Source organism: Canis lupus, chromosome 23 (genome assembly GCF_011100685.1).
Source record: "Canis lupus familiaris isolate Mischka breed German Shepherd chromosome 23, alternate assembly UU_Cfam_GSD_1.0, whole genome shotgun sequence".
Taxonomy (NCBI): domain Eukaryota; kingdom Metazoa; phylum Chordata; class Mammalia; order Carnivora; family Canidae; genus Canis; species Canis lupus.
This window is the reverse complement of record NC_049244.1, coordinates 21,802,110-21,829,863: the sequence shown is the minus strand read 5'-3', so window position 1 is coordinate 21,829,863 and position 27,754 is coordinate 21,802,110. Positions and strand designations below refer to the sequence as shown.

The window sequence follows — 27,754 nt, the reverse complement described above, 5'->3', positions numbered from 1 at the left end:
GTGTATATATGCATATGAAATCTGAATTATTACTAGAGAATTTTCTTTTAATATTAACAACTATGACATACCTTTTAAAATGAGTGAATATTACATTTATTCTTTACATATATATGCTTTCCTTATTCCTCACAACCACCTTGGAATAAAGCTATCATTTTGTGATCTAATGTTGAAACCACAGAGGCTAAGAAATTAAAAAGCCCAAACCCTCAGAGCTTGCAAATAGAACTTTATATGAATGTAAGGACCTCTGTATTTAAACCCCTCCTCTTTGAACTACACCCTGGTTTCTCTCCCCACTAGGCAAGATTCTTCACTTACAAAAGAAACTCAATGTCTAGTAGGGAAGTTGATCAGAATATTTTTCCTGAAATATAATTTTGGGCTTTTCTTCTGGCTATGTCTTCCTACTTCATGTATCATCTCCAGATTTATATCTACAGCAAGGGAGATACAATAGGACAAAAAGAACAAATAAATGCTATTTATGGGTTTTAAGTTTCAAACACTAGCCTTGATCAGGTGGGGATAAGGAGTCAGGAAAGAAGAACTCAGATATAAAGAGCACATTGATAAGAATACAGATTCAGTCATTCTGTATTTGGACCAGGTATTAATAATGATCCAGAGTAATAGTCTAAAAGTATAATTTAGAGGCTAGTGTTTCCCCAACAAGGAGTACTGTGTGTTAGTCGCTGACCATACTGGCCACTAGGTCCAAGTCAATAGGAAAGCTGGAGGGAGATAGACCTCCAGGTAGTTGAACATGAGAGAGAAGATAACATTTTCCCCAATAAAGAAGTAAAATCAACCCAGCTGGGATAAACAACAGAGAGATTTGCTATGGATGTTAGAGTAAAAGAAATGTAGTGCTAGAAAACCGTGCCTGGAGAGTTTGGCTACTCAGCGAAGGGAGAATGGAGCAGTGACCTGCAAGACAGATGACCATGAAATGCACACATGACAGAAACAAAGCAAACTGTGCAGTGCAATGAGCACAGTGAATAGAAGTGCTTATAAAGCTCTGTGAGCATCCAAGGAAAGCATTAATTAGCCTGAGGGAGAATCATCTGGTCTACTAAAAAAAGGAGGAAGGATTCAATTTTATTTATAGGATTTGATCTAACATCTCTAAAATGTTTCATTTAAGTAGAATAAACAGTAATATTTGAGAAATAGCTCCAGTTAGAATTATTTTATTAATTAAGCATGCTAAAAGTGTAAGCAGTCCACAGGAGTTTTCCATTAATATTATTAACTATTATAAACCAAAGGGCTATAAAATGAGTTAGACAAAATACATTTTTTGCATGTCTTTCCCTGTTGTCTTAAAGCTTTAGACTGAAACAAATCACACTGAGAACCTAAAATAATATCTACCTTGTCCCCATTCTATATTATACCGACATTACATTATAATGTGCTTTTTTATGATGTAGATTTTTATTGTCTCTCTGTACTTGCCTAGTTATAAACTTCATGAAGGCAAAGATCTTTGCCTGACAAATAAAAGGTTTTCTATAACATTTGTTGAATGAACGAATAGCAGGTGACATAAAATATTTTATGTTCACACTTAGATCATGTTGATTCTGGTTTTCTGGTTTTCCTGAGACTTTAAACCTAAAAATGTGTACAACTTTGAAAAAAATCTTCACAGAATTTAGATGAATAAAACACTAGACTGCAAAGCAAATCAAAATGACACATTTTAATGATAATGTTATAAAATAAAGAGGATCTGTAAGCCAGTATATTTAGAATTTTTTATAAATTGTGAAGCGAGCACATTGTGTGAAGTTTTTTACTATTCTGGGTTTTTGCTTATTTTCAAGAGACTATTTTGTCTTTCATTGTTTAAAGGAGACAAAACAATAAAATAGTAGAGAGGGCTTTTCAAACAAGACAGTTTTGATAACCAGAAGCTACATGCTAGTTGCTAGTGAATCTGTATTTCATTCATGGTTAGTGAATTAAAATTACAGTAGTAATTATTCCTATTGCTATTTTGTAAATGCTTATAATTAGAAAGAGACCGAGCAATGTAGAACAAATACAACAATGTAGCCATAGTGTTAGTACCAGAGTTCAAAGAACTTTAAAAATAAACAGTAGTTATTCCTGCCTCCCCAAATTTACCTCCTTCCCTGCTGGTGAGAGAATCTCAATTTTTCTTGCAAAACCACCAGCCCCTACTCTATCCCTGTGCTGGATTGATTTCAGCTCCCAGAATGGGCATGTGACCCACAGATGGCTAGTTTATCAGAGCAGGACATATGCTTCCTGGCCATGGGGACTGACCCTAACCCAGTCAGTTTGGTGAAAGTTATCCTGAAGCTTTTATTGTAATAACTAGGAAAGGGATATTTTCTTTTTTGCTGAACTTAATGTTGGGAAAATGGAAGCCTTGACCTGCTGGTAAGGATGATGTTATCAATACAGAGGAAAGCTCCCCAGAAAATGAAGATTGGGAAATGGACTGTTTATGATAATACTGTATGTTTTCTCTCTGTCAGGTCTCATTCTAGGAACCTCATGTCTATTAACACACCATTCAAAGAAAGATGACATTATTATACACACTACATAACTAAGGAAACTGTCAATGTGTGCAGTATCATAGCTAGTAAACAGTGGAACCAGGACATACAACAGAGGCTGTGCTCTTAAATCCAGTTGTGCATAAAACCACACATACCCTATTCTCTGACCTCCATCTATGACTTTTCTTTTTCTTTTTTTTTTAAGATTTTATTTATTTATTCATGAGAGACACAAAGAGAGAGAGGCAGAGACATAGGCAGAAAAAGCAGGCTCCATGCAGGGAGCCCGATGTAGGACTTCATCTGGGGACTCCAGAATCATGCCCTGAGCTGAAGGCAGGTGCTAAACCTAACTGCTGAGCCACCCAGGCATCCCTATCTACTTTTCATTAAATGAGTCAATACACTCCCCTTTTAAGTCAGATTTTTTTTTGACATTTGCCATTAAAATTCTGAATAATAATAGCACTGTAATTAATGAGAACAGGAACAAGTATGCTGAGATAACATAGGTCTACTATATAACTTGGCCCACTAAACAAAAAAATTAACATAGGATAGATCATGTCTGTGTAATATTAGCTATTATTTACACTATAGCAAACTAGTTAGTTGAGTACTATTTTTTTAAGGTTTTATTTATTTACTTATTTAGAGAGAGGGAGTATGAGCAGGGGGAGGGGCAGAAGAAGAGAGAAAAAGTATATGTTAAGCAGATTACACTGAACATGGAGCCCAACGTGTAGCTTGATCGTATGACTCTGAGATCATGACTAGAGCCAAAATCAAGAATTGGTCACTTAACTGATTGAGTCACCAAGGCACCCTTAATAGTCAAGTACTTGGATAAGAGTCTTGGATGGAATTTTTGAAGAGGTCAGAACATGACAGATCCCAATATTCATATTATTCCTTGTGGGGGTAATAATGTGAAATTGAAAACTAAGCCTACCTATTAGTAGGGCTCTCCATTATGATAAAAAAAGAAGTATCCTCTTAAGTACTAAATATTAAAATCTATACTTACAAAAGGACCACAGGCAATATACTGTTTCCATATTCAAAAAATTAATTTTCTTAGCAAAAGTTCAAATTATTTTAAAATTCAAACAATCAGCCCAAATCCTGTCTACAAAGTATATAAAACTGACATTATAACTGGATAGAGTTTTTAGTTGTTGTTTTCTTAAAAAAAAAAAAATATATATATATATATATATATATGGAACACTTCATGGATTTGGGTGTAATCCCTCTATGCAGGGGCCGTGCTAATCTTATCTGTATCATTCCAATTTTAGTACATGTGCTGCCAAAGCAAACACTGTTATTTGATGTTTTAAGAGGCATGTTTAAAATCTATTATAGGCCAGGAATGAAATCTTGCCATTTGCAACAACATGGATAGAGGTAGAAGTATAATGCTAAATGAGTCAGTCACAGAAAGACAAATACATATGATTTCATTCATATGTGAGATGTAAGAAACACAATAAAGAAAGAGAACAAACTGGTGGTTACCAGAGGGGAATTGTGTGGGGGATGGGTGAAATAGATCAAAGAGATTAATGGGTGAAATAGGTGAAAAAGATTCTATACATCACTCACTTAATGAGCAGTGAGTAATGTATAGAATCTTGAATCATTATATTGTACATCTGAAACTAATATGACACTGGATGCTTAACTATATTGGAATTAAAATTTTTAAAAATTCTCTTACAGGCCAAAGTACCCTTTTTGAGTTTGTAGAGATTACGAGATTTTTCTCACAAAAGTTTTTGGCAAAAAAGATTTTATTCTTTTGATCCATGCAAGAGCTTAGCTAGTGCTTATTACCCTTTAAATTTCTGTAATTACTCATAAGAGCTTTAAAATTGCAGTTTTTCAGGTACCTCCTTTCAGGGAATATTTCCTCCACAGTGAGTCAGGGTTGACTTTAGATCCCACTCACCATATCCCTAGCCCTGCATCTGCCATAGAATTCAGTAATAAATGAGGCTTTTTCCTATAATACCTAGGAAAAAGGGACTCTCTTTAAAAAAAAAAAAATTATTCATGAGAGCCAAAGAGAAATAGAGAGGCAGAGACATAGGCAGAGGGAGAAGCAGGATCCAAGCAGGGAGCCCGATGCAGGACTCAATCCCTAGAACTCCAGGATCATGCCCTGAACCAAAGGCAGACACTTAACAACCACTGAGCCGCCCAGGCAAAAGGGACTCTCTTTTATTGGACTTAGAATTGAGAATATGGAAGCCTGGGGCTATTGGCAATGGTGGCTTCAACAAAGAAGAAGGTTGACCGGAGAGACAAGAATTTAAAAACCAAGTTTCTGAGGCTGACATTGAGTAAATATTGCATTTCTGTGATAATTGTTTTATGACTATTTATTATAAAAAATAGCTTGAATATAGCTTATTCTTATTATTCAATACCACTTTAGACTAAGGGCTTCATGAATAGAATTCCAATTGTATAAGATTTGTATAACAACCTTAATATAAAACCATATAATTCAAGGAAACTCAACTGAATTAGAAATTGTGCTTTATAAATTTGTCTTCAGTCATGCACGATGGAGCTATCAAATCCAATTAAGTAAAAATTTACCAGACCTATAAGAGCAGAATCCAGAAACAGTGAAAAGTCTTTCATTAAGTGGATTCTACGTAAATAAGAGGTGCTATTTCTGGTCATACTACACTTTTAAACACTGAACTGTTTTGGTTAAAGAACAGAACCATTTACTCAACACCACTCAGCTTTCTTTATTAAAGTGTAGACATATCTTCTATTATTTCTTGGAAAACCTTCAAAACTGCAGAAGAAAAGGGATGACCACAATTAAACATATTTTTTAAAAAATTATCCTTGGTGATATGAGTCAACAATTAAAACTATGCTTAGCTTCAAAAACAAACTAAAAAGAGGAGCTGTTTTTGAAAATAAAATGTGTACGGTTTACTAAGTGAAGCTGAAGGATGGGCCCTTCCAGATGGCTTTGTAAGATCTACATGGTGGTAGTTATACATGGCTTATCTGACACATCTGTCTGACCTTTATTTAGTCTAGCAGTACCATTTATCTCAATTTGAAATTATGTAATCAATGACCATAAAACTTTAGGAATTTATGGTTACTTTCCAAACTCTCTTTTCTAAGAACTATTAAATTGTTTCCTAAAGAAAGATAAGCAAAAGATACAATTCAAGGGAATAGATCACATGAAACCCAAAGAGTCCCAACTTGCTACTCACCTTCTATTCTTTGGCTTTCTTAGGAATACACAAACTTCTGCTTCATATTGCTTTGGGGGTTTCAAAGAATTGTGAAGTAGAAGTAAAAGGTGTCATATAACAGATCGTTACTACTCAAAGTGTGGTACCAGGACTAGTAGCAATAGCACTACCTGGGAGCTGGTTAGAAATATTGAATCTCAGGCCCTGCCCTGGACCTGTCTGAATCAGAATCTGCATTTACAATCCACAGTTGATTTGTAAGCAGGTCACAATAGGCGGAGGTTTCTGAATTATGTTTATAAGGACACTAACTCCTAAATGTCTTTGCCTATATACTTTTCCAATCCTGACTTTTCTGTCAGCTGATTACAGATATAACAAGGACTAACCATAATTATAGCTAATGCTTATTTTATTGCATGCTTGCACTAAATAAATTACATAAATTACTTTATTTTATCCTAAAACTATTGCTTACGAGATGTATTTATGACACAGGGAAGTGATTCTCACACTTGAGCCTGCATTCAGAAGCACCTGAAGGGCTCCTTTAAGAAACAGTTTGCTCAGCCTACACACCAGAGTTTCTGATTCAATAAATTTGAATATGCTTCCAAGATCTGGGTTTCACCAAGTACTCAGCTGATGCTGATTGGGACCACTAATGCAGAAACCCCAAATATTAGGATCTGTCCATTCAACTACCTGAGTCCACATCTCAGATGCAGGCTATTTGTCAAAAAATTTACCTAGTCTGAGGGGTTCTCTCTGGGCCCCCTTTCTTCTCACAGTTGTCACTGCTCATTCTGCCTCTTCTCTTTTTTTTCTTTTTCTTTTTTTTTCTTTCTTTTTTTTTATTGGGGTTCAATTTACCAACATACAGAATAACCCCCAGTGCCCATCACCCAATCACTCCCACCCCCCACCCTCCTCCGCTTCTACCACCCCTAGTTCGTTTCCCAGAGTTAGCAGTCTTTACGTTCTGTCTCCCTTTCTGGTATTTCCCACACATTTCTTCTCCCTTCCCTTCTATTCCCTTTCACTATTATTTATATTCCCCAAATGAATGAGAACATATAATGTTTGTCCTTCTCTGACTGACTTACTTCACTCAGCATAATACCCTCCAGTTCCATCCACATTGAAGCAAATGGTGGGTATTTGTCATTTCTAATAGCTGAGTAATATTCCATTGTATACATAAACCACATCTTCTTTATCCACTCATCTTTCGATGGACACCGAGGCTCCTTCCACAGTTTGGCTATTGTGGCCATTGCTGCTAGAAACATCGGGGTGCAGGTGTCCCGGCGTTTCATTGCATCTGTATTTTTGGGGTAAATCCCCAACAGTGCAATTGCTGGGTCGTAGGGCAGGTCTATTTTTAACTGTTTGAGGAACCTCCACACAGTTTTCCAGAGTGGCTGCACCAGTTCACATTCCCACCAACAGTGTAAGAGGGTTCCCTTTTCTCCGCATCCTCTCCAACATTTGTTGTTTCCTGCCTTGTTAATTTTCCCCATTCTCACTGGTGTGAGGTGGTATCTCATTGTGGTTTTGATTTGTATTTCCCTGATGGCAAGTGATGCAGAGCATTTTCTCATATGCATGTTGGCCATGGTTCAACACCCGTAAAACAATCAATGTGATTCATCATATCAGCAAGAGAAAAACCAAGAACCATATGATCCTCTCATTAGATGCAGAGAAAGCATTTGACAAAATACAGCATCCATTTCTGATCAAAACTCTTCAGAGTGTAGGGATAGAGGGAACATTCCTCAACATCTTAAAAGCCATCTACGAAAAGCCCACAGCAAATATCATTCTCAATGGGGAAGCACTGGGAGCCTTTCCCCTAAGATCAGGAACAAGACAGGGATGTCCACTCTCACCACTGCTATTCAACATAGTACTGGAAGTCCTAGCCTCAGCAATCAGACAACAAAAAGACATTAAAGGCATTCAAATTGGCAAAGAAGAAGTCAAACTCTCCCTCTTCACCGATGACATGATACTCTACATAGAAAACCCAAAAGTCTCCACCCCAAGATTGCTAGAACTCATACAGCAATTCGGTAGCGTGGCAGGATTCAAAATCAATGCCCAGAAATCAGTGGCATTTCTATACACTAACAATGAGACTGAAGAAAGAGAAATTAAGGAGTCAATCCCATTTACAATTGCACCCAAAAGCATAAGATACCTAGGAATAAACCTCACCAAAGAGGTAAAGGATCTATACCCTCAAAACTATAAAACATTTCTGAAAGAAATGGAGGAAGACACAAAGAGATGGAAAAATATTCCATGCTCATGGATTGGCAGAATTAATATTGTGAAAATGTCAATGTTACCCAGGGCAATATACACGTTTAATGCAATCCCTATCAAAATACCATGGACTTTCTTCAGAGAGTTAGAACAAATTATTTATTTATTTATTTATTTTAGAACAAATTATTTTAAGATTTGTGTGGAATCAGAAAAGACCCCGAATAGCCAGGGGAATTTTAAAAAAGAAAACCATATCTGGGGGCATCACAATGCCAGATTTCAGGTTGTACTACAAAGCTGTGGTCATCAAGACAGTGTGGTACTGGCACAAAAACAGACACATAGATCAATGGAACAGAATAGAGAATCCAGAAGTAGACCCTCAACTTTATGGTCAACTAATATTTGACAAAGGAGGAAAGACTATCCACTGCATAAAAGACAGTCTCTTCAATAAATGGTGCTGGGAAAATTGGACATCCACATGCAGAAGAATGAAACTAGACCACTCTCTTTCACCATACACAAACATAAACTCAAAATGGATGAAAGATCTAAATGTGAGACAAGATTCCATCAAAATCCTAGAGAAGAACACAGGCAACACCCTTTTTGAACTCGGCCACAGTAACTTCTTGCAAGATACATCCACGAAGGCAAAAGAAACAAAAGCAAAAATGAACTATTTGGACTTCATCAAGATAAGAAGCTTTTGCACAGCAAAAGACACAGTCAACAAAACTAAAAGACAACCTACAGAATGCGAGAAGATATTTGCAAATGACGCATCAGATAAAGGGCTGGTTTCCAAGATCTATAAAGAACTTATTAAACTCAACAGCAAAGAAACAAACAATCCAATCATGAAATGGGCAAAAGACATGATGAGAAATCTCACAGAGGAAGACATAGACATGGCCAACATGCCTCTTTTCTTAAGCTACCAAAAGACAATTACTTTTTCCCTTCCCTCCTCCTTCTGACTGTCCTTAAGTCTCCAATGTTTTGGCTTTGATGTTATCAGTGCTAATTAGTGCAGAGTGATGGGTAATTTTTGTGTGTAAGAAACAGTCCAGAAATTTCACCAAATCTCAGAGTTTATTCCCTTGACTCTTACTTCAGATTTTAATATGGAATTAAGTTCCTATTAGATTCTCGGGGCCTTTATGTTCAAATAACTCAGAGGCGCTTCAAAGAAATAACTAGTTTAAATTCACATCTTTGTAAGAAAAAGAGATTGTTGAAATACTTCCATTTACATTACTTCATTTGCTTCTGTCAAGAATTAAACATGCAAGGTAAATAAAATAAAATAATGCCACAAAAAATTAGGAGGAACTAAAAAGAAAGTAGCAACTGAAAGATAAGTTTTAGTTCAGGGAGATCCTCTATTCAGAATAACCATATTTCCATTTTTTAAAAAAGATTTTATTTATTTATTCATGAAAGACACACACACACACACAGAGAGAGAGAGAGAGAGAGAGAGAGAGAGAGAGGCAGAGACACAGGCAGAGGAAGAAGCAGGCTCCACGCAGGGAGCCCGATGTGGGACTTGATCCCGGGTCTCCAGGATCACAACCTAGGCCGAAAGCAGCACTAAACCACTAGGCCACGTGGGCTGCCCCTATATTTCCATTTTTATACATGTTCAAACAGGGCCTTATGTACATCTCAAAACTATGCAGTAATTGTTATATGTGTGGGTATTCTATATACCCATAGTTTTATTGTTTTATTTATATAAACATTTCTCAGTTGGAAAGAGTTGTGTTCACATCAGATTTTACCTAAAGAAATCATGTGTTAGGGATCCCTGGGTGGCGCAGCAGTTTGGCGCCTGCCTTTGGCCCAGGGCGCGATCCTGGAGACTCGGGATCGAATCCCACGTCGGGCTCCCGGTGCATGGAGCCTGCTTCTTCCTCTGCCTGTGTCTCTGCCTCTTTCTCTCTCTCTCTTTCTCTCTGTGTGACTATCATAAATAAATAAAAATTTAAAAAAAAGAAAGAAATCATGTGTTAGATACTTGGAATAGCATCCCTAGAAACATAAAAATGAGTAAAAAGGTTGTTTCAGATAAATAATTAGTAGTGAAAATTCATGCTTACTTTTCTTCTCCCCTATGTTCTGAACAGGAATTATTTACACAAGGCATACCCATTGCACTGAGTATTAAGTAAGAGATAAATATTTTTAATTTCTTCCTTCAGGCCACTAACACAATTAGTCTGCTAACACATTCAACTACAGAAGGATAGAGACAGTGGTTAAAACATGACTTAACAAGCCTGCTGTGAATCCACATACTAGTTTTTGAAATGTTTTTACATTTGAAAAGGTGAATCCAGAACAAAATTTAAGTAAATACAACTACTAGAGGTTTTAACTTAATCTCAGCTGTACTCATGTAAAAACGCAGACCGTATAAAGCATGTGTGGGGTTAGTCCCTCAGGAGATGATGTGACTGAACAGTGAGCCTCTTGGGAAAGCTTATCTCACAGGAGACTAAAAATCAATCATTTGAGGAGCACTGAAGGGAAAGAGGGATTCTCGATTTACATCTATTAATATTAGACATAACTAAGGTAATTCAGTTATAGTTATTTTTAACACTTTTGTCGTTTAACTTTTATACTAAATTTAAAAATGATTATCCACCACTGTTACGGTAAATTCTCCTTATCATTTCTTGTAAGGCAGGTCTAGGGGTGATGAACTCCCTTAGTTTCTATTTATCTTTATCTTCCCTTCCCTTTTGAAAAATAAGTTTTCCAGATATAGCAGCTTGGTTAGCAGGGTATACATCCCACACCCTTCTGGCCTTCAAGGATTCTGCTGAAATATCCGCTAATAATCTTATGGGCCTTCCTTGTATACAAGTGACTTTTCTCTTGCTGCTTTCAAAATTCTCTCTTTAACTTCTGACAATTAGACTATAGTGTGTCTCCATGTGGTTCTCTTTGGATCCATCTACCATACAATCTAAGAATCCTACTTCTGAGTATATAACCAAAGGAAATGAAATTAGTATCTCAAAGAGATATTTACACTCCTGTGTTCATTGCAGCATTATTCATGATAGCCAAGATACGGAAACTACCTGTGTCTACAGACAGAAGAATGAATAAAGAAAATGTGGTGTCTGTGTATGTGTTCGGATATATATAATATGTATATATAATATACGTATTATATATATTATATATATATATTATATGCGTGGTTATAAATATAGAATGGATTTTTTTTCAGCCTTAAAAAACAAGGGAATCCTGCTATTTGAGATAACATGGATGAACCTAGAGGACACTATGTTAAGTGAAATAAGCCAGACACAAATAAAGTTGGCCCTTGAACAACATAAGGGTTAGGGGCATGAACCCATTGTGCAGTCAAAAATCTATGTATAACTTTTGACTTTCCCAAAATTTAACAACTAATAGGCTACTGTTGGCTGGAAGCCTTACTGATAACATAAGCATTTGATTAACACATGCTTTATATATTTCTTATAACAATGCTCTTACAATAAAATATGCTAGAGAAAGGGAAATATTATTAAGAAAATCATAAGGAAGAGACAATACATTTATAGTACTGTAATGTAAAAAATCCACATATAAGTAGACCTGCACAGTTCAAAATCATGTTGTTCAAGGGTCAACGATACTGATCTCGGGAGGCAAAGTTAAAATGCCAGAGGAGCAGGGGTACTCTAGGCTTGCCTCATCCTCTGATCATAGCTACATAAACATCAAATCATTTTTAACACCCAAGAAATCAATCTGAGAACTGCAGAGAGCAAAAATGTACAACTAGAGGTAGAAAAATACCATATGGGAGATGTAGCAGAGTTACAAATTAATATCTAAATGTGATAATCACAGTAGCTCTCGCTGTGTGTTGATTCAAATGTTCCTGTTTGTATTATCCAGTCACTTTCAGTTTTAATATTGTCTTTCAGCTTAATCTGTTTTCTCTGTTCCTGTCCAAGAAGGTTTTTTTGTTGGAGCAAGTCTTCTGAGAACAAATTCAGAGTAGAGGTCATCTCTGGCCTCATGATTATGGTCTCTTGAGAATATGCTGGTTGATATTGACTGGGATGAGTTGGTTGGGTACCCATCTCAGGGTACTCTACCATATACGCTGCTGAAGTCTTGGGCCAAAACTCATTTCATTTATATCTGGAAGAGGAACAAGAATATCTTCCTGGCTAATCCAACCTTATATAGATTCATGTTAGGGATCCCTGGGTGGCGCAGCGGTTTAGCACCTGCCTTTGGCCCAGGGCGTGATCCTGGAGACCCGGGATCGAATCCCACATTGGGCTCCTGGTGCATGGAGCCTGCTTCTCCCTCTGCCTATGTCTCTGCCTCTCTCTCTGTGTGACTATCATAAATAAATAAAAATTAAAAAAAAAAAAGATTCATGTTAATGCTACAAACTACTCTGAGGCTCTGCTACAACATCAAACCAAAACTCAGTCTAGGATGTGGGCATTCCTTGCCTCTCACCATGCCAGACCCCATAGCAACTCAGCTATGTATGATTTCACCATGTGGACATATAGGGAAATATTTGAGTCTCTCTTCCTATCAGAAGAGAACTAAGAAAAGCTCTACTGTGCAACTCAAGCCCTCTTTTTTCTCATCTTTTTACTTGGTACAAACTCACCAAAGTAGAACTATTCTGGAATAAGTTCTAAATGAAATATGAGCCAAGTTTCTTTAAGCCTTGATGTTTCTATAAATACCTCTAATATATTTTCCCTCTGTGAGACTTCTTACCTCATTTCCAGTTTCCCCGTATACCTATTCCCCTTTTTAATTTTAATACCTCCCTGAATCACATACAACAAACAAATATCTGGTATTGTTCATAATAATAAGTAACAGAAATATTTTAGGTCACTTTATTCTGCCTTAAATTTTAAAATCCTTCAACTGTTTGATTACTAAGGCCCTATTTCCAAAGGAAGCAAAAAGCATTTCTCTTCCAAGGATGTTAAAAGAAATATGTTGTTTATTTGTTTGTTGAGTATGTTGTTTGGTTTATACAATTTTATGAACCTCAGAGAAATTATGTTATAGCATATGATATTTGTGGTGGGCTTTCATATTAAGCTAATAAAGGCAATCATTAAATAGCATATCGAAGACAAGATATTTGTAAGCATCATGAAATAACTCAATCAACCTTATTATGTGATGATAATGACAATATTATTGATAGTTTGGTAAAGAAATCATTTAAGGGTCAGATATATTGAATGTAGGGATCTCCACTTTGATTTTTTTTTAATTTCCACCTCAGAAATACAATATAATTAAAATAGACTCTGATGTTTACAATAGTGAGAATACTATTCTATATAAAGATTATCTCTCTCTATAAAGCATTATTAAAATGCTTCTGGGACTATGGAGATCCCTGGGTGGCTCAGCGGTTTAGCGCTTGCCTTCGGCCCAGGGTGTGATCCTGGAGGCTCAGGATCGAGTCCCAGGATTGAGTCCCACATCGGGCTCCCTGCATGGAGCCTGCTTCTCCCTCTGTCTGTGTCTCTGCTTCTCTCTCTCGCTCTGTGTCTCTCATGAATAAATAAATAAAATCTTTAAAAAAAAAATGCTTCTGGGACTAAAGAAATTTCTTAACGAAATTCTATTTAAGAAGGGAAAATATTTTATGGAAGTAGGAAAAAAAAACCCTGATAGCAGGAATTTCAAACACTGTAACACTTTTGTTAGTCATGTTAGCAAACAAGGTCCTTGAATAGTTTGAGTAAGTAAAATGTGTCTGATAAGACTATAACAAATTAATATTTATTGAGTACCTGTATAAGATGTGTTAAGTTGTTCTGACATTATTCTAATTTATTATCTCAAAATTTGACCTCTTGACTAAAAGATTTAAATAATGAAAACACCACTACTACTATTCATAAAATTGTGATTTTTCAGCATTTAAAAAATTTAAAAATTTTCAGATTAGAAACTAAGTATAATTCTAGCCCTCTAATTGTCTTGGGAAAAAATGATGGTAGCAGAGGTTCCTCCATGTTTGTTGAAATAAAATAAAAATACTATGGTTTGTTATTGACATTTTTAAATTTGAGTTTCTTTTACATTTAACAACAGATGAATTAGACATAAGGAAAGGCAACAGTATTCAAAAAGAGCATTCACCTAGCCCAGAGTAAAAATCAATTTATAAAGTAAGCCTTGAATTTTAGACATGAGAGAATGAGAAAAAAATCTAAGACCTCTTATCTCAGCAAATCTCTCATGCACAAGAATATCCTGAGATAGGGACTTTAGCACATATGTGGCTGATTAAGGTAAAAGGTAAAAAAAAGACAAAACAGAGTACTTTTCATCAACAAATACTGATAATTATACAATAGGTATTTTTCAGGTAAAAATGTAAATGTATTTCTAGGAGAAAAAATTACCACCATATGAAGACAACATTCTCAACAAGTGAAAATATAACAAGAAAAAGGAAAAACATACAAAATATTGTTGAAAGAAGTAGTTTGGGATAAAGTATATACACTTGGACTTTTTTTCATGATTAAGTTGTAAAATTTCATCGTGAGAATGCCAAACAAAAGAGCAAGACCAGATGCAAACTGTGGTGTACATAACCCTCCTGCCCCTGCACAGATGGATTATCTGTTCCTCAAATTACCTACAATGATCAGGACCCACTCACAACCACCAGAGCTAGATTTAATGGGAAATAGCCATTTGGTTTCATGACTTGTAGATCTATAAGAGGCCCTGAAACATTGCTGAAAATATAACAAGAAAACACTTTGATTAGTCTCTTGGGTTTGCAATTCATCTTTTCCCAACACATGTTAAAATAAAAACAGATGGTCACTAAAATGTCTCTATAGCAGAGCTTTTGCTGTTGAAGTATGCAAATTAAGCCATGACCATCTCATTGCTCTTCCTTCCTCTTCCTTCCCCTCTTACTGATTTTCTATTTCTTCTAACTAAATGTTCCTGGAGAATCCCAATTAAAGGAGCTTGGAATGTATACCCAGGGAATTTGAATTTTTAAAGAAAACACTCAGGGTGATTCTGAATCACATGTTCTAAAGACCAACAGAAAAACACTGTCTTTACCTTTCAAACACCAGCTTAGCTTTTCCCACTTAATTGAAATAATTCCTCAAAGATATCTGCCATTTTATAATTTTCAGATCTCCAATATAAGGTTACCTTTCTCAATATCTCTGAAAAAAAACCTTTAGAACCCACTGGTTAACCATATTCTTTTTCTGAAACTCTTTCCTCCTTTGACATCTGAATCCTGAAGCAATCCTAGTTGTTCTCCAGGCTTAAGAGGTGATTCAACATCATGAATATAAGCATAGGCTCTGGAGCCAGCTTGCCAGGATTCAGAGTCTGAATTCACCTCTCTCGAGCTAAGAGGCCTTGGGCAAATCACCTTCTCTGTCACAGCTTACTGATCTACATAATGGACACAAATAAACTATAGTAACTCACAAAAATATGATTTAATATATGTATAATTACATACCTAGCACAAAGTAAATTCACAACAAATGTTATTCATTATTTATATTTCTAACACCCTCATTATCTTCTTAGGGTACCCTTTCACTTCCTCCTACAGGACAAGAATTAAATTTTAATACTGCTTTATTTCTTTTGGCTATTTTATAACTCCCTCAGTTATAGTTCTTTTATCAGTGAGATAAAATTCCATTTAGTAGCACAAACTGAATAAGTACCTAGGTCTTTGTTACCCCTCCAGTCAGCTTTTCCTCTGTTCAGTCTTAACATTTAACCACACTAATTTAACAGTCACACAGCATACAACAGAGTTCTAACCTAGAACCTTGCTAATTCTTCATTCAAGCTGTATTCACTATTTTATTCCTCCTGCTATTTATATATATTGCACCAATTTTCTTTGTTAAAAGATTATATTCTTCTTTGGAATTGGGAAATATGAATTATTTATCAGAATTACTATTGCATACACACATTTGTTTAATATATGTTAATGAAGTTAAATATTCTTAGTTTGATTGTTTTTATTCCTCTCTTTTTGAAACCACACTTATTGTACCCGTAAGTCATTGATTAGTTCATACAATTCTCTATACTTCTATACTTTTATTTAGCCACCGAAATAAAATCTTAACAGAAAATCATGTTTTTCATCATATATTCTCTCTGAAGTAAAACCTTGAATTGAAATTTATATTCATTTCTCTCCTCTAAAGATTGGCAAATCTTAAGTTAGTAGTAAATATGTCTTGCCCACATTTCTGATTTCAACACTGTACCTGATACAAGTAGTTGGAAATGGACGTGCATATATAATATGCCCTTGTCTTTCTACCTGTATGCCTCGTGTCAGCCTCAATCTGTTTAGTCTTAACACCCATTTTAGTTCCCCAAGAAGAAACTAAATGCATACAAAATGTCAAGAAACAGAATTCTTTACTGAAGATTCCACAGGTGAGAAGCAAGAGAGAATTACAGCACACTTTACAAAGTTAACAAATTAAAATTTCAGAAGTCTGTCCCTTCTACCCTCTTATCCCTGACCCCAAGACAACATTCACTTTCTGATCTGTCTGGCTCCTAGTCTCCAAACTCATTTGCTCTTCACTTATCTACAATTACGTTGGGCATGTCAGTTATATCCCATCTCTAACTGTAAACCTACATAACTAAAGTCATCACAATGTTCATCTAAGAGTGAGCCCCACTTTTAATGCTATTTCAGATTAATCTTAAAGGTATTCTGAAGTTTGGATGGAAATCAAAATTTTAGAGCACTTTTTCCCTACCCCTGTGGGTTTCTGTATTTGTATTTAGCTTCAGGGTTTTACCTCATTTTCATCACATTTTTGTTATATATTCCGGAAATTCCTATTTTATTCTTCTCCACTGTGCCATGCTGCTATGGATTTATTTACTTTTGTTCTTAAATTTCTTGTGTCACATCATTGCAATTTTGAAAACAAAAAGAGGAAATAGATGTATCTAGGTTGCTATTTTTGAAAATTAGTTTCTTGCCTCTTATTTGAATACTTAAAATTAATATTTTGGAAGTCTATTTAATGAATTAAAGTGCCAACTTAAAAATACACACATACACATACACACATGCTCATACTACTGTTTTGTGTTTCTGATAAATACAAAATGATGAAGCATGCCATGCCTGAGGTGAAGCTGTAGAAACTTCCCAAAGCCAATTTAAATATGGTTGGCCTCCACATGTAAACTAACCTGTTTAGGAAAGGGGAATTTATATAAAAGCATCACATTTCCATTACCTACTAGCTCTGTTACCATGAGCAAATTATTTTTAGGGGAAATATAAATAAAATAGGAAAATTAAAAAATATGTACTTTCAAACATAGAAAAGTGAAAGTGGTTATTTTCCTAAGACTAGAGAATACAAATACTAGAACTGGAAGATATTGCTGTGGAAGGAGTTAGTGACTGAAAGGGCAAAGGAAACAAGAGAAAGTTCAACCTGTGCTAGACAGATTTGGAGTTCAGATGAACAAATGAATTTTTCTGCACCCCCAGTTTATGCTACCACTGGTAGAAGCTCCCAATTCTTCAAATATCCCCAAAGAAACACACAAATATACATACAGAAAATTACAAATAGAAAACTCTTTAAATTCTATTCTCAGGGTGCTTGGGTGGCTCAGTCATTTAAACATCTGCCTCTGGCTCAGGTCATGATTCCAGGGTCCTGGGATGGAGTCTCACATCCAGCTCCCTGATCAGCAGGGACTCAGCTTCCTCCACTCCCTCTGCCCCTCCTTCCTACTCATGCTATCTCTCTCAAATAAATTAATAAAATCTTAAAAAAAAATTCTTTTCTCAAACTAAATGGCATGTACTTAATTCATTCTTTTTTTTCTTAATGTTTCTTTTAGGTGAAAAATATCTCACCTAAGTTTGCATGAATAACAACAGTCTTGAAGAGCTAGACTATATTTCTTTTAGGGCACAGTTGCCCACTGACGTGGTATCCAGATGGGGGTCATGCTGGATTATCAGCCTCAGATTATAAAACATCACTATTATTCCAGTAAAGAGGATTTTTCTTAGAGATACAGACTGGATAAAAAAAATCTCTAGGTTGATAAAAATACTGCTTGTTCAATGAAATTAATGTGGAGTCCAGGTGAAGCGAGTAGCTAGCAGCTAGAATTCCATCTGTTTGAAATGATCAATGTGTTTTCCTTTTATGGAGAAAAAAAAAGTTGATAACCAAAGCCAAAAACCATCTGAAAATCTGAACATGATAAAACTAACATTTGTCATTTTCTCCCATGTTTTTATCTTTCAGTAATAAAAAGGAAACTTAGATCACTCAAGAACAAAATGTCTTATTACATAATGTTGGACAATTTAATATCAGCATTTTTTCATTGTTTCCCCTAGACTGAACCTTCTAAAGGATATGGTCAAGAAGAGAGAAGCTTCAGAAAAGCAATATTCCTTATTGCCATATCACATTTTGTCTTATACTCATATGGATAAAATATTATTAAGAAAGTTATCATTATTTAATAAAATAATCCCAAAAGGCATCACTACTAATCCTTAAATGTCCGTAAGTTCTTACTAGTCTGTGTACAAATAGTCCTTGGAAATCAAAAGATGAAATGAATTTTTATATAAAGGAGGAATTTATTATAAAATCAAGACCTGAAATAACAGAAAAATTTATGAAGCTATTTTGAATTTTTATTAACTATCAATGTTGCAAGAGAAGGCACCTCTTATAAATTGAAAATCTACTGATACTTTAAACCTTGTCTGGGACAATCAATAGAGAGGAAAGAGAATAGATCAGTGAGAGCTCGAAAGTAAAATTTTATTTAGCTCTTCTGTTAAATAAAAGAAAATTTAATGCTAAGAGGATAGATAAGGGCGGCAATATTCTAGATTTATGTGCTACAAAACAATGAGCACCGAAAGACTCTAGAATACTATTAGATAAAACTGAATTATTTGATAGCAGTTTCAACCCAATAAAAATAGAAAACCAGGCTTAATAAAATAACTCAAATATGACAAAGGTTTTCTGAATAAAATAAAGTTGTCACAATAGGTCAAGTTGTTACTCAATCCTTTAACGAGCTTTTAACAACAGCTTAACCATGGTGAGCACATGAACTGAATTAAATTTGTTGGTCATAGAAAGTTTTACCCTTGTTACATGTATTCCAAAATGCTCTTAAGAATCAATCAAAGGAGCATCTTTATGCTAATCTTCAAATTTCAGTTTTTAGATAAAAGTATACTTTTAGTATACTTATATATTCTTAGTATGCTTCATTTTATTAATTTTTTTAAAAAGATTTTTATTTATTTACTCATGAGAGACACAGAGAGAAGGCAGAGACATAGACAGGCAGAGGGAGAAGCAGGCTTCTCTCAGGGAGCCTGATGTGGGGACTCGATCCTGGAATTCCAGGATCACGCCCTGAGCTGAAGGCAGACGCTCAATCGCTCAACTGCTGAGCTACCCAGGCATCCCAGTATGCTTCATTTTAATACTCAACTTTATACTCCCTGAAAATCTTATAAAAAATCCTACATACAGGGATCCCTGGGTGGCGCAGCGGTTTAGCGCCTGCCTTTGGCCCAGGGCGCGATCCTGGAGACCCGGGATCGAATCCCACGTCGGGCTCCCGGTGCATGGAGCCTGCTTCTCCCTCTGCCTGTGTCTCTGCCTCTCTCTCTCTCTCTCTGTGACTATCATAAATAAATAAAAATTAAAAAAAATCCTACATACACAATAAAAACCTTATTTTTTTCACTGTAGAATATATCACATAATTAGAACATAAAATGCCAAATGTGAGCAAAATCTGAACATTTATCCATAATCTCAATTCCATTATTAATTTCTTTAGAGTAATTTTAAAGCATGCATTAATAAAAAGGTGGTACTATGCAAACACTATTATATTATCATACATGTAATACTGTACATTCAGTTTTACTTACTCATATTTATTTTCATACCTGGTAGAACCGTGACAATTTAGAGAAATTACATTTGCAGAACCCTTGTGATTTTTTATTTTAGTTTTGAACATTTATGAACAGCCCAAATGAGATAATATTATTTTATATCATCATAAAAATAATGGTTCTCTGCAGAACTTAACTTCTAATTAAAAACAAAATGAAAGATGTTATCCAAAGAGAAAAATTAGTAAGCCATGCAGTTTGTACTGAAATTTCTTTAGTTTATAGTTTTCATGAGAGGGTGAGGCATGGAATTTCTGGAATATGATAAAGCTACACATTTAAGCTTTTTTTTTTTTTACTACAGAATACCCTTTTGCTATTTCTGTATCTTCTCACCTTATAAAATGTGCAACAAAAAGAAATGTATTTCTGGAGTAACAGTGAATGTATAGTGATAGATTATAAAATGACTTATTTATTTTATTTTATTTATTTATATGACTATTCTCCACAAAATATTTTCAGCAGTTGGTAAAGAGAATTTATGGAAACATTAGATATTTTGTAATAATGTATATTGTTTAAAAAATAACATAACTCAACAACATAAGAATACATCCAAATACATGACATAATTTTGTGACACTAGAGTTTAAGTTTACCAGGGGGATTTGTATGTTGCTGATAATGGAGACATAGGAAACTTTATGCATTGAGTTATTTGGCAAATGTCTTAGTCCCTTTGATTCTTGGCTACCTTGTTTATAAAATAGAATAATATGTGCTTTGCAAAGCTGTTGACTGGGGTTTCATAGATGATATATATATAAGACACCCAGACTAATAAACACTAGCTCACTTTTTGTTCTCTTTGTATTTTTTATGACAAAACTTATATTCAGGCAACAAATAGACAATATAGATGGGGGAAAGTATTAAATTTTGTTGCTTTTGCACAATGAAGCATATTACACATATCACTTTAAGATACAACAAGCACCGGTGGTATCTTAGGTAGATTTCCAGGAAGTAGACTCCGATGATTTTGTGGGCGAGTGGTGAATGAGGGTTCTATACCTCTGAGGCATGAGGAAAGCAGGACTGGGTAAGGGGTGAGGCAAGGATATGATAGTACTGCCACAGTACCATCAGCAAACCTGAAGCTGGAATAGCTTTTTAGAGCTGTATACCGACTTTTGAGGCAAGGAGCTGGGGCTTCTGCAGGCTGCCCTCAAGAAAGGAACAAGATCAAGAGAGGAGAGGTAGCTCCCTTTGGCTGAGGGCATGCTTAGGGAAGAACCCAGCAGGCAGCATTTCTAACTAGCAGGAGGGACTTTGGAGACTCAGGATAGCATGCACCCAAGTGTGCAGCACATGTTCCATATAACAACTTCTCCAAAGAGTGCAGCACTATCAGAAATGTAAAAGTCTTACCTGGGGGAACAGTGACCTATTAATTAGTACACCTAATGCATTTTTTCACTATGATCTTCAGATGACCACTTTCTCTATTAAGTGAGATGACATGAGAAATGCAATATTTTGCTTAAAAATGCAGAAACCAAATTTTAGATGATTGTCTACTCTTGTTTACTCTTGTCTTCTGTAGTATTTGTTAGGATATGACTTTAGGCATATAATTATAATGATGCTCTACGTTCAGTAAAGTCAGAAATGATAGTATGTTTTTCTCCATTTAGACAATCTCAAATGAATAATAATTAGTTCCATGTCTACTATTTAATTTGCATCCTTAAAAATAAATCAATTAAGCACAAGGTTGAGTGAATTCAGGTAAACATCTCTATTGTCATATTCCTTTTTGGCACTACTATATTAAATTATTCCCCATTTGAAATCTAGATTGAAGAGAAGATTTTCTAAGATGGAAGCAGTTCACAGCAGTCCATTCTGCAAGTGTGTACATTCCAGAAGAAAAATAAAACAATTTCTATTTCTCCAAATAAAAATGATAATATTCTCAATTAAGAATTTTTTTTGGATCCTTTATTATTAGAAATTCCATTTTTAGCTTGGTTTCTGTGTAGTAAAGGAATCACAAGTAATAGGTATATAAGGCTTGGAATGGGGCTTCTTTCTAATTCTGAAAAAGTCTGAAAAAGTACACTTTGAGAGTGGGGAATGGAGGAATATGTATAAGAAATAATATCTCCATATTAATGTGAGGAACTAAGTCAGTTGTGAAGTTGATTGCCTGTAGTAACATCCACCTGTACAAAAAGGTGAGGCTTTCCTCGGAAGTATCATTCCAGGCCAAACTAATATGATCTAAACCAAGTGTTCTTATTAATTCCTGGTTGTTTTTAATGACTCTTACTAGAAAGAGCCTTGGAAAAAAATATGAATAGAAAAATGTAGCAATAAATTTTGTTAAGCACCACATTGATCAATGCATTGTTGGAAATATGATAGGATTTTTTTTTATCTTTCCTAAAATGATTTCTCTCTTTGAATAAAGAAAGGCAAGTTTCTGCAGAATATTCATTCTGAGGAGGCAGCAGACTTCAGAAGTGCAGGTATATAAATGAATAAGACCTGAGTTCGATTGCTAGTTTGACCATTTAATAGTTGTGTGACCTTCAAAAAAAAAAAAAAAAAAAAAAATAATAGTTGTGTGACCTTCATCACACTATTTAATCAATGTTACCCTCAATTTCCACATTTATAAGAAAAATATGATAGCAACATCTCTGTGGTTGTAATGAAAAATTAAACAAGAAAATGCACATAAAAATTTTATCACAATACTACCCTATAATAAATGCACTGATAAAATTATTTTAAAATACCAATTTGAGGGAAATCATTCCTAGTATTAGGATTTGAAAACCTTTGACCATTCTAAATTTTGTTTGGGATTGGCTCTGATTTGAGTTTCTAAGCTAGGCATGACTTTTGTCTTGGTTTCCTTGTATGATATCATTTATTACTCCTCCCAAAAGAGGTTTGTAAATGTAAAGGTAGGTAAAGTAAAACACCAGACTTGTCACCATTACCTCCAATAATACAGACTTGAAGAAAAACAATTTGAAATTTAATCATACTGTGCTTAAGAAGATTTTACCCAAATAATAAAAAAAAAGATTTTACCCAAATGTCAAACATAAGGTGAAGTAGTTCAAAATAGAGGCTGTGAAATATATATTTTAAACATGACTTAAGAAATACATTTTTGTCTTACTAGTTCATTTTATGCCTGTAGAATTTAGTAGTTCTCAATTATTTTCTGATGACTACTTTTAAAAAATATTTTATTTATTTGTTCATGAGAGATGCACAGAGGGAGGCAGAGACATAGGCAGAGGGAGAAGCAGGCTCCTGGAGGGGAGCCTGACATGGGACTCAATCTCGGCACTCTAGGACCATGCCCTGAGCTGAACGCAGAGCTCAACCACCCAGCTACTCAGGCACTCCCTGATGACTATTTTTGTTTTTTACGTGTCTTTTGACCACCAACATCCAAGACTAACAATTAGTCATACCACAGAAACATAAATACGGAGTCCTTTCCAGTAGACTACTTTAGCTTAGCCATATAAAAACACAAGGCAAGGTAGAAATAATTTCCATTTTAAAAATGTAGAGTTTTTCTTCTCATTATTTGGTAGCCTTGAAACAAACTACAAATTTATGTTAAAAAAAAAACTTCATGATGCCAAACATTAGCATAGATGAATATTTGGTCTCATTATTAAAGCCTTAAAATTTAGACAAATGTATATTATTTACCAAACATGAAGCATCCAACCAGAATACAGTATTGTAACATTTTGTTTGCTATTGTTTCCTATTTTCCTAGCCTTTCAAAGGAATCCACTCTTCTCCCGCCTCAACTCCTCATGTTTTTTCTAAAACAGTTCCATTGTTTCCAAAAGTATTTTGTGCTATTTTTAAAATCTGTTTACTCTAAAACTCAGCATACACTTTCAAAAAGTATTCTAAAATGATTAAGCAAACCATGAATTTTCAGTAGCAAATTTAAACAATCGGTAAGTACTGACATCATACTTTATTGTTAAAACATGTAGTTCATAAGATATGTATTTTTCTCAATTGAACGGCAATCTTACTTACCTATTGAAGCCCCTATTATGCAAAAACAAAAACTCTAAATATCATTTTGTATAATATTTAAAAGGATGCCCATTTGCAAAATCTACGTTAAAGGCAAACATCAAGGAACTCTAATGTCAACTTTTTCAAATTATAGCAAATATCTTGGAGGGTCACGATCACAATGCTAATACAATTAAGTGTATACAACAAACAAAATTTCCCGTTTTCATCCAAAATGCTGTGAGGGATTATTTAATTTGATATGCTGATAAGCTTTTATGTAGTGTTCTGTCTGGGTTTTAAAAATAAATTAGTCCATTCTTTTATATTTACATCTGCAGGTACACAAATAACTTAAGTTGATGATGTAAAATTGAGAACACATTTTTAGAAAAACTTACCATTGTCATTTTTCAGCATCCCATTGCTCAGTTGTTTTAATCTCTTTTGATGTGATTTGCCATTGTAGTGGATTTGTGCTTGAGCAGCTGAATTCAGCTGAATGTTACAAACGTTGCACAAAGTGAAATTGGTATGTTTCTTTTCTCTTTCTGGTTTGTCTTCAAAGTCATCAGGTAAAAATTCAGCCTCACTCTCTCCATCATGTGCACATGTGAAATCTAGGGGTACAAAGGAATCTATGAACAGGCTGATCAAGACTTCTGGATTCTTTCATAGGACTGAATTGGGTAGCAAATAAGCACTGTTCTAGATAATAAAAATTCAAAATTTCCACTTCTTCCCTTTTTAGCACGTTGCTTTCATACTCTTTGAAAGTATATCACTTCCTTAATGGAATACAAATGAGAAATATTTCATTTTGTTTTTTTCTGTGTCAAATGTCTGACAAAGGTCTAGCATACATTGTCTCATTCAATCATTATGACAGTAGAATAGACACTATAGATTTTCCTGTCTCATATCTGAAGAAACTAAGGTTTAGAGTAGTTAAAAAACTTACCTAGGGTCACACAGCAAATAAATGGTATAGTTAGGATAAGCATTCCATTTTATTAATCTCCAAATACCAAATTCATCATCTTGTTTTCTAGCATGTATTTTTTTTTATTTTTTTTAAAATTTTTATTTATTTGTGATAGTCACAGAGAGAGAGAGAGAGAATGAGGCAGAGACACAGGCAGAGGGAGAAGCAAACTCCATGCACCGGGAGCCCGACGTGGGATTCAATCCCGGGTCTCCAGGATCGCGCCCTGGGCCAAAGGCAGGCGCCAAACCGCTACGCCACCCAGGGATCCCTCTAGCATGTATTAATGTAGATATTATCCTTTTGATTCAACTAAATAACTTTCTCTTGTTTTTATATTCCTTGCCAATTAAGTAAGGTCACTTACATCCTACAGATACAAAAATGCTGAAATTGTTTCAGTACCTAAAATTTCATATTTTATACCTGGAGCACAAAAGAGATTCTGAATACCCAAGATACCTTTGTAAGTAAGGTGCAAAAAGTGTAACTTATCTATGGATTACATTGGAATATATTATTTTTGGATAAATATATGCTTTGTATACTCAAATCCAAGAGAAAAGGGCCACTAACAGTTCCAGTACCACTGGCTTTACCATAGTAATAATTAAGTAACTACTGCAATACAAATTTAGCTATTCATTTACAAATTACTTAAAACAATGGCTCATTTCAAAATTCTGTGTTTTCACTACATAGGACTCAGCCTAACTCTTATGGTCCAGATTTGATTTCTCCATTCCAGTTTTACAGGTTCCTCAAGGATTTATTGCATTGTCATTGAAAATATTGGCAAGAAAGCAACAATTATTTTAGCATGAATTTATTAACTGCCTACTGTGTGACAGGCAACTCCCTAGGTGCTGGAGATAAACTGATAAGCAAGATGAGGATGATCCTTACCATTATTCAACTTACTGATAATGATAAGACAGTTATTACAAGATAGGCTTTGGCATCAGGTGAATGAGGTAACAAATGCCAAAATAATTTTAATAATAAAAATTTACCTAATAAATCAGGTCAAATACCTAATACTTGAATCTCTTAAAAAATATTGAAGTATCTAATTTCCAAAAGGAATAAAAGATTATAAGTATATAAATCATGCTTTGGGGAAGACCAATTTATTTAAAATATATTAACTTCCCCTTTAGAAGGAAGCTTCATCTTTCTTACTCAAGTAGACCCTATAACAAAATATTAAACATATAATTTAAGTGGTCACATTGAAGAGAAAATAGATTTTTTGAAGTGATTACATAATTTTAGTTATAGCAAAATATATACTAAATATATTAGCTTTTCTTATTTTATATATATATAAAAAAGTAATTTTAGTATCTACTCCAGATTCTATTCAGAATATTTCAAAACTCTTTTCTAGAGTTTATTTATATTTTTAAAGTCTTTTATCTCAACTAACTTTAAGTAATGAAAAAGATTAAGTAAAAGATGGTACATTTAATCATTGTGATATTGTATAGCCAATAAAATAGATTGGAAAAATTTATAACACGGGAAATTCTTTCTATATAATTAAAAAAACCTGTAAGATGTAAATTTACAAATGTTTACAACTATGTAAAACACAAACAAGACTTCGAAAAAATGATAATAGTTGATTCCGAATGGTGAGATTAAAGTTGGCTTTTTTTCTATATCTTTTCCTCATTTTCAAAATTTTACCTGGTGATCACTTACTACACTTACTATTTTAAAAATCAATATATTTGAAAGAAATAAGCCATAAAAGAGAATATGTATCCTACTGAATGAATGGTAGCTTTGTCAGAACTAGGCCAAACTATACAGACAGTCCCAGAGCATGAGCCCTTGTGACACATCATTTTTAACAAATATATGCGTTTGTTTGGAAGGAAACATTTTCTTTCTTGATTCACATTTCCACCTTGACCTATAAAATAAGAATGTCTGCCAACAATTTAGTAGGGGAAAATACTGGAGACGAAATTTTCTATCACGGCTATGAGATTTATTTGCTTACAGATAAGGGGTTCCCTGATCACTAAAGAAAGTGAAGACTAGGTCACCAGAGTCAACAATTAATTTTGCACTAGGAGAAGGAGAGGCAAGGAAATAACTCTTAAAGGAAAGAGAAAGTAAGATATATTAACTATGGCATGAACATTAGGAAAAAAGGAAATCTCGGTCTTGGTGACGGAGGTGCAACATTGCAAAGCTTTTATAGAATATGCAAGAAAACAGCAATGTTTCAAATGGCATTCTCTAAAGTAGGAGGCAGTATATACACAGGTAATTTTGACTCCTAATATGGTAAAAGTTATCATTTAAATTCTGGAGGGGAAATTTTGCTCATTTGACTTTCACTAGGAGAAAATTCAGTGGTCCTACTAGGCTTTAGGTAACTAGCTTGGAACCCAAACTATTTTATAGATACATTCTTTTTTTTTTTTTTTTTTTTCCACCTAACCTCTGTTCCTCAGAACTACTGAAGACACAATGAAAGTCTGTGGCTTTACACAATAATGTGGATCTAGACTTCATGGTGTAATACGTTCAAGGATTAGAGTTATCATAGGGATGATTATTGTAGGAATTAGGTATCTGCTTGTGGGTGTTTTAAATTTTGTAGACAAAAAGTTTA

At 34.6% G+C, this 27,754-nt stretch overlaps 1 protein-coding gene and 1 non-coding gene across 2 annotated transcripts in view; both read right to left on the bottom strand.

Annotated features, from left to right (window-relative positions):
• ZNF385D (zinc finger protein 385D) overlaps positions 1-27,754 on the bottom strand; it is an 889,598-nt gene that overhangs the window by 637,362 nt on the left and 224,482 nt on the right. The window contains exon 2 of the mRNA XM_038570722.1: positions 24,539-24,757. Within this exon, the coding sequence (XP_038426650.1) occupies positions 24,539-24,757 (219 nt within the window). The remainder of the gene's footprint in view (positions 1-24,538; positions 24,758-27,754) is intronic.
• LOC119865490 lies at positions 3,763-3,871 on the bottom strand. Its single transcript, XR_005377317.1, has one exon. It is a non-coding gene; the product is annotated as a U6 spliceosomal RNA (small nuclear RNA).